The 13,146-nt window shown below is 35.2% G+C and overlaps 2 protein-coding genes across 2 annotated transcripts; one reads left to right on the forward strand and one right to left on the reverse strand.

Annotated features, from left to right (window-relative positions):
- The first annotated feature begins 4,022 nt into the window (after positions 1-4,022).
- LOC146939178 (putative receptor protein kinase ZmPK1) lies at positions 4,023-6,555 on the forward strand. Its single transcript, XM_085752952.1, has one exon. It carries the CDS (start codon positions 4,026-4,028, stop codon positions 6,423-6,425), a length of 2,400 nt encoding a protein of 799 aa, XP_085609078.1. The 5' UTR covers positions 4,023-4,025; the 3' UTR covers positions 6,426-6,555.
- Positions 6,556-8,733: 2,178 nt separating this feature from the next.
- On the reverse strand, positions 8,734-11,386 carry LOC146939179 (putative receptor protein kinase ZmPK1). The gene has a single exon (XM_085752953.1). It carries the CDS (start codon positions 11,320-11,322, stop codon positions 8,962-8,964), a length of 2,361 nt encoding a protein of 786 aa, XP_085609079.1. The 5' UTR covers positions 11,323-11,386; the 3' UTR covers positions 8,734-8,961.
- Positions 11,387-13,146: the final 1,760 nt, after the last annotated feature.

A 13,146-nucleotide genomic window follows, 5' to 3' on the forward strand; every position in this document is an offset into this window, starting at 1 on the left:
TTCCACATAAAAAGACATCATAACTAGGGTTGGGAATAGGCCAGGCCGGCCTACAGGGGCCTACGGCCTGGCCTGTTTTGGTCTGGCCTGGCCTGGCCTGTTTCGTAGATAGGCCTAGGCTTAGGCTTTTTAAAAAGCCTGTTTAGTTAAATAGGCCAGGCTTAGGCTTCCAGAAAAGCCTGTTAAGCCTAATAGGCTGGCCTATTAATACTATTTATTAAAAAATGTTTTTTTATATTAAAATAATTGCATACATTAAAAATATAAATATCTTTTTCTCTATCTATTAGTCCCTTAATAGGCTTTGTTGTTATAGGCTTTTAAGTAGGCTTTAATCTAGTTAAAATTTACTTGTAGTTAAATAGGCTTTTAAGTAGGCTTTAAGGCTTGTTTAGCTTATTTAGTAGGCTAAATGAACTATTTGATGACCTTAATATAAAGTAGGCCTGTAAGTAGGCTTTCAGGCCAGTCCAGGCTTTTAAATAGGCCAGGCCAGGCCCAGAAAAACGGCCTATGATAGGCCATAGGCCAGGCTCAGGCCTGTAAATTTTTTCGTAGGCCAGGCTCAGGCCTATCAAAGCCTGGCCTGGCCTGGCCTATTCCCACCCCTAATCATAACCAAACCACATAAAATAGAACTCCAAAGGTTTGGTCTAGTGGTAAAAAGACAGTCTTGAATCCGAGATATCTCGGGTTCGAGCCTCGCTGGTGTCTTTGGAGGGAGGTAAATGTAAATATCTTTGTAAGTGCTTTTTAAGCGCGAAGGTCTTCCCTACTTTAAACTGGGGCACCATCCCCTCACCCTAAAATTTATGTAGCCAAAAAAAAAAAAAAAATCACTATGTTTTATTTAGTGTTTTGCTTTCGTTCAAAAATTTTGATTCTTTTTTGAAATCAAGATATAATTAATTATGTTTTTTCATACCCTTGCAAAAATTAAAAGCATGCATTAATTCAAATTTTGTTTTACTAAATAAGTTAAAGATAAACAGTTCTACCCTTATATAATTTTATTATTTCAAGTTGGCAAAGTCAATTTCCGAGTTTTTAGAGAACATTTTACAAGCTCTTATGATCAAAATAGTTCGATTTGACAACATTGTTTTTACTCATGAGCTTATAGATTTTTGGGTTAAATATGTTTTTAGTCCCTACATTTTACACTTCTTTAATAAATAGTCCCTACATTTAAGTAAATGTTTTTAAAATCCTTACATTTTACTCCCGTTACCAAATTTAGTCCATGCCGTTAATTTCCAAACGGAATGCTGACGTGGCATCAAGTGGGCCCCAATTAGTTTGTGATGTGGCCAAAAAAACAGAGACATGTGGATGTTTATGTGGCAGCAATGGTCCCACACATTAAATAAGTGTACATTAATAAAATGATTAATGCTAATTTATTGTTAATTTGATTAATTAACACAAAAGACAATTAAAATTAGTAAAGAAGAAAATTGGAGACTAAAACAAGTGCAGCAACAGTTTTGATTTTCGTCTTTCTCCTCTTCATCTATTCATCTTTTCTCTCTTCGTTCTAAATTCATCTTCATCTTTCCCTCTCTAAAACCAAAAAAATCATAAATCCAACAAAATAATAATCCAAAAACAACACCAGGATAACTTCAATCTAGCTATATAAAGAAGCAAATGTTTTTCTAGGTACAGGTAGATTCAAGTCATCACAAATAGCAACAATAGAATCCTTGAGAGTGATACTGTTCGTAACATTATTAGGAAAATACTTAGCATATTGAAGTGAAAGAGATTTATCACAAACAACAAGCTCCCAAAGTTTCTTTCCTCTAACATCAAGAATCGGTCTAGAACAAAAATCCAACTCCCAGCTTAATATGCTATCAGCATCTGCTTTTGGGTTAAAATAACATGTTTCAGCAGTTGGGTCTTCTTTCTCTTGCTCTTCTTCAAGTTGTTTTTGTGTTGTTGTTGTTGCTGAGATTTATGAGCGATGGTTTTGGTACGTGTACGTACACCGACGACAGTGGCGTGGGAAGGTGAATCCATGATTACGGCGCCGACGTCACCCGTTGAGAATAGAAGCGGGAAGAGAGAGAGAGAGAGAGAGAGAGAGAGAGAGAGAGAGAGAGAGAGAGAGAGAGAGAGAGAGAGAGAGGGGAAAATGGAGGGAAGATTGTGAATGAATTTTATGGTCGGTGGTGAGCAGGGATGGTGGGCGGAGGATGGTGGTGGCGGAAAACAGCAAGCTGCAGAGAGAAATAACTTAACGACACAATGAAGAAGAAGAAGAAATTTGAGTTGGATCCATGGGTCGGGTCATATTACCCATTTCATTAAGCCCAATCCATTAAAAAACTGTAACAAAAAAAAAATTGCCACATCATTATTCTGTTTGATGACTGGGTAGAATTTAACGGGAGGGACTATTTATGCTAACGGAGTAAAAATGTAGGGATTTTAAAAATATTTATTGAAATGTAGGGACTATTCTTCAAAGGGGCACAAAATGTAGGACCAATAACATATTTAACCCTAGATTTTTTCCTAGCTTTTTTACAAGCAGAGCATATGTGTGCCCAAATATTAAAGGACTGCAAATCAAGAACGAAGGGTTTTCTTCCCTCAAAAAAAAGAACGAAGGGTTTTCTTATCAGAGAAGGATCCTCTCCATTTATAAAAATAAATGGAGAATGTCATTTAAAAAGAGATACACAAAAAAATGTTGTGGGTCCTACCATTGAGTGTGTTTCATCATTATTAATTATTTTTTTAATTTTTATGTGTCTTTATCTCTCTAAATTGAACAAATGGAGAAAGACATAAATGTAAAGGATCTTAATTTACTCTTTCCTATCATGTGCAAATTTGCACATGTTAAGAATTTTAAAATAGTTCCTTAAAAAAAGAATTTTAAAATAGTAAATTTTATTTTTTTTGGTCTAGTAGTCTAGTGGCTAGAGCTCACACAAGTGGGGTGTCCGGGGTTCGAACCCCGGCCCTTGCATAAATTATACAATGTCCCTACCAACTGAGCTAAGCTCACGGGGACAAATAGTAAATTTATTTTGAAATTTGTGAATTTTACATGCAATATATAACTTTTTAATAAGTACAATTGTTGTTTTCTTAATAAAAACATTACTTGTTTTAGTTCCTTTAACATGTCTAAAAACTGCTATTTTTAGATAAACCCAAAAAAGAAAACCATAACTACATGCTTTATTCCACCAATGTTGGACTTGTAAAAATTCACACGAGTTCTCCTCAAATTATATACTCCAAGGATGCCAACTATTTCTTGAAAAATTCTTGAAGCTATTTTTCTTGAGAAGTAGCATTATTGGTCTAAACAAGGAACATAAAATTTACGAAGAAGGAACATGAAATTCATATTGGCTGCAGTATTTAAAATTCTTATTGGTTTCAACAAGGAACATGAAACTTACGAAGAAATGATGGTATGAACAGGTGGTGGAATAAGAATTTAACCTGCAGGAAGAAAGTATGTGATGTGAGGTGGTCCAGTCAAGCTAGCTTAGTTAATTTGATGATAAGTATTTTTGAATAAATTTAATGGTAAATATAGTACATTCTTTATATTTAAAATATTTTCACCTTACTTAAAAAAATCATATATTTTCACCTCTAAAAAAACATATTTCATTTAATTATTTATTAAAATTCACATGAGTTTCATTAAGTTACATGAATCTCATATAAAATTGTTGGAACCAATATCAGTTTATCAATAAAATAGGTGTAGAATGTATTAAAACTTAAAGGTCTGTATATATTTTTTATTTTTTGAAAGAAAAGTCTGTATATTATTGTTAATTTCCTTGTAATTTACAACCGGATCAAAAGGCTAGGTCAATATTGTACCAAAAATAGAAAGTTGGGTCAATACCAATTTATGGTCATATGGTGGGGAAAGACGGATAAAGTCACCTATACTTTTGTTTTATTAACATATTTTCTATATGACCATACTGTATTTATAAGATGACAATTACAAAACAATACATCAACAAGCTAGCATTATTTGAATGGCTTCTTCACTAATCTTCTTTGCTATTCTTATATTCCTCTTACATTTTCAACATTCATCATCATTCTCTCTCTCGGTTGAAAAACACGAAGAAGACATTATAATGTCACCAAAAGGCACATTCACCGCGGGCTTTTACCCCGTAGGTGAAAATGCTTATTCCTTTGCCATATGGTTCACTCAAACACACAAAAACCTCACCAATGCTACCATTGTTTGGATGGCAAATCGTGACCAACCAATTAACGGAAAATGCTCAAAACTTTCCCTTCTCAAAACCGGCAACCTTGTATTAACTGACGCGGGTCATTTTGACGTTTGGTCTACAAACACTAACTCATCCAAACCACTTGAGTTGATTTTGTACGATACAGGAAATCTTGTCCTCAGAGAGCACAACAAAATAGGTTTCGTTTTATGGCAAAGCTTTGATTTCCCAACAGATACCCTACTTCCTGATCAAAGTTTCACAAGGCACATGAACCTTGTTTCCTCCAAAAGTCACAACAAATATTCCTCAGGCTTCTACAAACTTTTTTTCGATAACGACAATCTCTTGCGTCTTCTCTATGATGGCCCTCAAGTTTCAAGTATTTATTGGCCAAGTCCTTGGCTCGTTAGTTGGGATGCTAGTAGATCCTCAAACAACAGTAGCAGGGTGGCAAAACTAGATGTTTTGGGTAACTTTAGTTCTTCTGATGATTTCACTTTAAAGACAAGTGATTATGGGATTGTTCTCCAACGAAGATTGACCCTTGATTTTGATGGTAATGTTCGTGCTTATAGTCGAAAACATGGTCAAGAGAAGTGGTCGATTTCAGGGCAATTCCACCAACAACCTTTAAAAATACATGGAGTTTGTGGACCGAATAGCTATTCCATTAACAATCCAAGAACCGGAAGAAAGTGTGTGTGTCTTCCTGGTTATAACAGGATCAATAATCAAGATTGGTCTCAAGGGTGCAAACCAAGCTTCCAACTTTCATGCAACAATAAAACAGATTCAGAGACTCGCTTCCAACGTTTACCCCATGTTGATTTTTATGGATACGATTATTTGCACCAAGCAAATTACACCTATAAACAATGTAAGCAGTTCTGCTTGCGAATATGTCAATGCATAGCCTTCCAATATCGTTTGGTTAATGACGAAGGTGTTTTTTATTGTTATCCGAAGTCACAATTGCGAAATGGGTTCAGTTCACCGAATTTTCAGGGATCAATCTATTTGCGATTGCCAAAAAGAGAACATGTTTCTGTCCATGCGAATGTAACAAAAAATGGTAGCTTGGTTTGTTCGAGAAATGATGGAGTACAACAACTAAAAAAATCATACGTTGAAGACAAAGAAAATGGATCAGTGAAGATTATCCTTTGGTTTGCGTCTGGCTTAGGGGTAATTGAGGCACTATGTTTCTTTATAATATGGTTCTTCTTATTTAAGAATAGCGAGAACTTTGTTAAAGATAATCAAGGCTACGTTCTTGCAGGAACAACAGGATTTCGAAAATTCACTTACTCTGAATTAAAACAAGCAACAAAATGTTTTAGTCAAGAGATTGGAAAGGGGGCTGGAGGAACTGTGTACAAGGGTTTATTATCTGATAATAGAGTCGTGGCTATAAAGAGACTGCATGAAGCAAACAAAGGAGAGAGTGAATTTCTTGCTGAAGTTAGCGTCATTGGAAGGCTTAACCACATGAATTTGATTGGAATGTGGGGGTATTGTGCAGAGGGAAAACACAGATTGTTAGTTTTCGAGTACATGGAAAAAGGTTCTTTAGCCGATAATTTGTCGTCAAATGCACTTAATTGGGGTAAGAGATATAAAATTGCTCTCGGAACTGCAAAGTGTCTTGCATATTTACATGAAGAATGTTTGGAGTGGATTTTGCATTGTGACATAAAGCCGCAAAACATACTAATTGACTCCGATTACCAACCCAAGGTAGCGGATTTTGGGTTGTCTAAGTTAGTACAAAGGAACAATTTTGATAATTCAAGTTTCTCGAGGATGAGAGGAACAAGAGGTTATATGGCACCTGAATGGATTTTCAATTTGCCAATCACTTCCAAGGTAGATGTTTATAGCTATGGAGTTGTGCTGCTAGAGATGATTACCGGGAAGAGTGCAATGACGGGTATCTTAATCACAGATGGAGAAAAGACTCATAATGAGAGTTTGGTAACATGGGTGAGAGAGAAAAGAAGGAAATTATCCGAGATGAAATCTTTGATGGAACAAATAGTAGACCCTACATTCGGATCAAATTATGACATGGTTAAATTGGAGACTTTGACAATAGTTGCTTTAAAGTGTGTTGAGGAAGAGAAAGACATGAGACCTAACATGAGTGAAGTTGTTGAATGGCTCCAATCTCATGAACATGATTCTTGATGATATGCTCAAACTAGGAGCCATCTTTGATGGTTATTAGTTTTCATGTTTATCTTCCTTAATTCAATTCAAAGTCATGAATGCAGTTGAGTGTTTGAACAGTAGAGGTTTGGTTTGGAACAGGTGAAGAAGAAGGAAGAAAAAAGTGAAGAATGAAGAATATATCTACAGGTGACAAGTTTGTCAAGGATCTTTGTACCAAAATGGAGTCTAAGGGTAGGCAGAAGTAGGAAGCTCAAAAGCATGTTGCTAAGCGGGAGTTCACATCAAGGGTCTTAAACTTCAAGTAAAAGGCTTGAAGTTCAAGGTCTAGTAGCTGAAGGATGGCAATGGAGGATAATGCCGAGGCAGCCAAAAAAACTATTGTTGATTTGGAAAGATAAACCATGAGCTTACAGCTAAGGACGCCGTTGATTTTGTTGCAAGTTTTCATGCTGCAATCAACCAAGCTACGTCCACCGTTGATTTTGTTGCAGGTTTTCATGTTGCAAGTTGTTATACAATTACTTTTTGTTTTGAACTTTATGTCCTTGATTTGTCTATATTCTAACATACCTGAAAGATTAATTCATGGTACACTGATAAATAATATAAATGACGAACACTATAACAGACCCGTGCGATAGCAAAGTAGTGTGTGCGATAGCAAAGTACTATATATATATATCTTGAAATAATAATGTTATGTATAATGTAGGCATAGTACTTGAAAAACGATCCAGATTATCTGAGTTGCAAAAAGAAAGAACGCAAGAAAGAGCTTAATGGGAAATGTATTGTGACAACTTGTAGTGGTTCAATAAAATTTCATGCTATCAACATAAGAAGTGACAGAGTTTGCGTTCTTTACTGGTGGGTTTCTCAGCCCTTGCCTTGTTGGAAGGTCCACTCCTTTGGGATTTTCTAATCCTAACAAGCCACTTTATGGACATCTCTCAAGCATAGATTCAACTGCAACATCAGTAAGTACCATATATTCTGCTACCACGTTTCAAATTTTATCTTTTCATATATTCTCAAATACATGGTTTTAAATAAAAGTCTGCGGCTTCTTGATTGATTTTTGATGCTGCCAAAACCAACCTATCAAATGATACCAAGTATTTATAACTTTATAGTATAAAAATGCTACATATAATCACTCACCTACAATATGTTTTGTTTTAAATTGAAGTTGCAGTTGCAGCAAACATTTATATTGCGGTAAAATACATATAGATGGGTAAATATAACACTCTCGAATGCTTTTATGATTTTCAGTTGACTCCACAAACCAACACGTAAATGTAACAACTATTGAAGCTGTTTTGCTGGTGTTCCAATGTTTACATTCCCTTTATTCTTTGACCAAGTTAAAAAGATGAGTCATGAGGAATTGATCACACAAGAACAAATATAGAAAGTTATGAGGAAGTTTATGGATTACGGAAGTGGGAAGTGTAAATAAATAAGGGAAAGGGCACAAGATCTTAAGGGTATCTGTGACACAGCAGTTGCAAAAAGTAGATCATCCAATATAAACCTCAACGTATTTATACAAGACATTTTGTGTGTTCAAGCCTATTGAGCACAAAGCATGTTCCTTTGTGACAATTACAAAATTGGCAGATAAAAGAGGTTGTATGCATATTTATTTGATTGAGCTTAAAATAGGCAAAATGGCATATAAAAGATACAAATGTGAAAACTATGATTACATTCTAATCAAACACACCTGTAACTAATTTCAGAGGTATAGAATTTATTTGAATATGTTTGGAGGTTTATGAGTAGAATTAGTATTGTCTCCTAATTTTTTTCAGAATCAGCAAATATTATTCACGTCGAGAGTGTACAAGTTGCACAACTAAACTCGTGGGCACAAAAACTAAATACAAAGGGCACCGACATAACCGGAAAACCCCACAGCCAAAACAGCCACCCAAAAAATAGACCACTAAAATGACAGAAGGATGTAACAAAACAGCCCAGCAACTAAACAAAAATTGAGGCTGCTATATACATGCTGACATAAAACCAGAAAACGGTGACAGCAGACACAGCATACCTCAGCCTCAACCTCCAAGTCGCAAAAAACAGCTCCACTACCGCAAAAGACACTCTTTTGGGTTCCAATGCCATTCGTAAAACAAACAAGCCGACAAATTCAACCGACTCCAACACCATCTCCACAACAAAACCTTAATATCCTCCACTATCTCCTCCGCTTTGCCAATAGAATTTGGAGCTTTTGCCTCTACGGTTTATTTTAACCTCAAATTTACTTCATGTTCATTTTTACATGAGTGTATCCAAATTTAAATCAGGTTTCAATCCATTTTTGACTAAAATCAATTTTTTTTACATCAGAACCAATAATTTCCTTAATTATTAAAGTAAGTGTACTCTAGAGAAAGGAAAAACAAATTAATATCCTAATCATACATTCTTAAATGACATTACATCTAGAAAATAATTGAAACACAAGAAGTGAAACAGGTGAATAATAGTAAACAGGAGAGATGGTTATTCATTGTGCATGCCATTAATAGTTATGTTAATGACTTAGGAGCCTCTCAACAACTTGACTCATGGTAGGTCTAACATCTTTCTCTTCAGCCACACAATCCAAAGCAACATTTGCCAAAGTTTCGATTCTCTTTGCATCATAATTTGATCCCAATGCAGGGTCAACAATTTGCTCAACCCACAAACCAAATTCAGATCCTTTTCTCCTTTTTTCCCTAACCCATGTTACCAAGCTCTCATCACAAAAGTCTTCTCCATCTTTGTTTGGTATACTTGTTGTTGGACCCTTTCCAGTAATTATCTCCAACACCACAACTCCATAGCTATAAACATCCACTTTAGAAGTAATTTGCATGTTGAAAACCCATTCAGGTGCCATGTAACCTCTTGTCCCTCGAATCCTCGAGAAATTTGAATTATCAAGGTCATCCCTATTCAATAGCTTAGACAAACCAAAATCTGTTACTTTAGGTTGGTAATCAGAGTCAACAAGTATGTTTAGTGGCTTTATATCGCAATGCAAAATCCACTCCAAACACTCTTCGTGTAAATACGCAAGACCCTTTGCAGTTCCCATAGCAATGTTATACCTTTTACCCCAATCAAGTTCATTTGATGAGAGATTATCAGCTAAAGTACCCTTTTCCATGTACTCATAAACCAACAATCTGTGTTTTCCCTCTGCACAATAACCCCACATTCCTATCAAATTCATGTGGTTAAGCCTTCCAATGATGCTAACTTCAGCTAGAAAATCACTCCCTCCTTGATTTGCATCATGCAAACGCTTTATCGCAGCAACTCGATTATCATATAAAACACCTTTATACACAGTTCCTCCAGCTCCCCTTCCGATCTCTTCGCTAAAACCTTTTGTAGCTTGATTTATTTCAGAGTAACTGAATTTCCTAAACCCTGTAACTGCTTCTAGATCATTCCCATGGATATCAACAATAGATTGCTTCCTATTCTTCTTATATAACATACATCCTACTAGAAAGAAGCATAAAACCTCAATTGCGCCCAAGCCACTCACAAAGAAAAGCATGAACTTCACTGATCCATTTTCTTTGGAAGTGATGTATGATCTTCCTAATTGTTTTACTCCTTTATTTCCCAAACAAACCAAGCTATCATATTGTTCAGAAAAAACAGTATTGTTTTTTGGCAATCGCAGAAAGACTGAACCTTCGAACTCTGTTGAACGGCGTACGTTTAATAACTGCGTCTTTGGGTAACAATAAAAGAAACCCTCTTCCGTCATATAGCGAAATTGGAAGGCTATGCATTCACACAATCGTAAACACAAATGCTTACATTGTTTATAGGTGTAATTTTGGTAGAATACATGGTTGTCGAAGTTGTCAAACTCAAGATGGGGTAAGACTTTGAAATGAGACTTTGTCTTGTTGCAAGAAAATTTGAAGCTTGGTTTGCATCCTTGAGACCAGTCTTGGATGTTGATTATGGTATAACCCGGAAGACACGAACATTTTCTACCAGTTCTTGGATCATAACTGCAAGCGCTATTAGGTCCACAAATCCCATGTATTTGACAAGGTTGCTGGAGGAATTGCCCTGTTACTGACCAATTCTCTTGCCCATGTTTTCGGCTATAAACTCGCACATTACCATCAATATCAAGGGTCAATCTTCTTTGTAGGACTGTTCCATAATCACTTGTTTTGAAAGGGAATGGATCATAGAAAGAACCGAAGTTTCCCAAGCGATTTAATGTTGCTACCCTCCTACCATCGTATGCGAACCTATTAGTATTCCAATAAAGGCTTGAACTTTGCGCGCCATTGTAGCGAAGACATAGTATATTTTTGTAATCGTAAAAAAGCATGTAGGAACCAGAGGAATAGTTATTGACACTTTTCGACGAAACAAGGTTCATAAACCCAGTCAAACTTTGATCAGGAAGGAGGGTATCTGTTGGGAAATCAAAGCTTTGCCACAAAATGAAACCATTTCTGTTTTGTTCTCGGAGAACGAGGTTTCCTGTTTCGTACAAAAACAACTCAAGTGATTTGGATGAGTTTGTGTCTGTTGACCAAACGTTGGACAGCCCTGCGTCGGTTAATACAAGGTTGCCGGTATTAAGAACGGAAAGTGTTGAACGTTTTCCGTTAACTGGTTGGTCACGATTTGCCATCCAAACAACGGTAGCGTTGGTGAGATCTTTGTGTTTTTGGGTGAACCATATAGCAAAGGAATAAGCATTTTCTCCAACAGGGTAGAAACCTGCTGTGAATGTGCCTTTCGGTGAGACTATAATGTCTTGTTCAAAATTTTCAACTGAGAGGGAGAATGATGATGAATGTTGAAAATGGAAGAGGAAGATGAGAATAGTGAACAAGATTGGTAAAGAGGCCATTCGCATCATGTTACGTTGTTGATGTATTGTTTTATTATTGCCATCATAATAGCATTATCATGAAAAGTATCATCAGGTCATAATGAAATAGTGGAACTTGCACTTTCCACGAGTTTTCTATTTTCAATTTTGTCTTTGGCTTTGACAATTATTCATTACAGCAGTGGTATTTAAACTAATTGATTATTGTTTGGTAGTTTGAACCGTCATTCCGAGTATTTTTTAGTCAAATTAGCGTATAAGACATAAACTATTACTCCCTCCATCCCTTAATGTAACATCCCTTTGTTTTTTTTTCACATTTGTTAAGAAAAGCTGACAATGTAATTATTATGTCTGTTTTGTGTTAATATTACCATATTGTCCTTTGTTTGTATATGTATTAAATTTGACTTTTTAAATTTCAAAACAAGTTAGTAGTATTAATTAGGGGTATGTTTAGGAAAAAATAATAAATACATCTAGTAATTTGAAAAAGAGTTTAGATTTAGGGACAAAAATAAAGTCAAATGGATGGTTAGATATAGGGACGGAGGGAGTGATTAAAAAAGATATCTTAGTTTGTGATACAGGAGGTAGTGGTGGCATAAGATGGTCATAGTAAATGCAATGCTCTATGGTGACTTGTCGTGATATATAGTAATAGGTGACCTTTAGCATGCACCCATACATGTATTGGTTCATACTAGAGCAAAATTTCTCACCATTAGATCATAAATTCACAACACTATGTCTTATTTCCATCCATCATAATTTTTTTTTTCTTTCTATTTCTTCTCCATCTCTCTTGCCAATAATAATGATGAATACTCCTTCTGTTTCAAAATACATGTCGCAGTCAACTACTTTACATATGTAAATGCACAACTTTGACCGTTAATATATTTAATTACTTAAAGTAGAAAATTATAAATATTTAATATTTTGAAAATATATGTCGAGACAAATCAAACAACATCTTACATGATAACATTTGTGTTTATATATTAGTTAGAAAGTAGGGTCAAAGTAAGACATATGAATAGTGCGCATTGCAAAAATGTGATGTATTTTGAAACAGAGAAAGTACAATTGAAGAACCCTTGCTCCTTTCTGTTACACTACTTAGCTAAACATACATCCATTTTCCTCGCTCGTTCATAGTTAATAACTTAATACCATCCGTTTTTTATCATCATTATGTACAAATAAATAAAATTAACCCTTTAGTATTTGAATGAAATCACAAGCAAAAATAAGGAGTTCTACAACTGAATCTTGATTTGATTTGAGATTTTTGGCACCCATGTTTATTATCATTTTGAAGTGTTGTGGGAACGAGGTGACGTTGCTGTTCGTGTCGTAAGCGAAGATGTTGTCAGGTTTCACGGTGGCCATTTTCGCGGAGTAAATCGCCTACATATGATCGAGATTGCGACGGAATCAGATTTTTGATACGGTGGTTGTGCCGGAAAGTAGGAGCAGCGAGGAATGGTTTTCCAATTTCTTATTTTTTTTTTCTTTCTCTATCCCATGGACTAATGGTGAAGTTAAGAACAACTTGCTCAAAAAAAAAAAAAAAAGTTAAGAACAACATATTCAATAAATAAATAAACAATTATGTTAGTTTGTAGGTAGTGTAAATTAGTTGATAGAGTAGTTTTTCCTATTGTTCCATAAAACTAGATTATGATTTTTAGGTGAAATAATTTCAAAACAGATTTTACTTATCTTCCCGCTAAATTTCAGATTAATAGGTTTACATCTCATAGAATCTATAATCACACATTATAGATAGAATGTTATAAAAATAAATAATTAGTAGGTAGCATTTGTTATATATTTTTTTTATAA

The sequence above is a fragment of the Medicago sativa genome, chromosome 3, assembly GCF_051527215.1.
Source record: "Medicago sativa cultivar Bolivia chromosome 3, Bolivia_mono, whole genome shotgun sequence".
NCBI classification, from domain to species: Eukaryota; Viridiplantae; Streptophyta; class Magnoliopsida; order Fabales; family Fabaceae; genus Medicago; species Medicago sativa.

Coding starts and splice junctions, on each gene's coding strand:
- LOC146939178 (XM_085752952.1), top strand. CDS start 4,026: ATGGCTTCTTCACTAATCTTCTTTGCTATTCTTATATTCCTCTTACAT.
- LOC146939179 (XM_085752953.1), bottom strand. CDS start 11,322: ATGATGCGAATGGCCTCTTTACCAATCTTGTTCACTATTCTCATCTTC.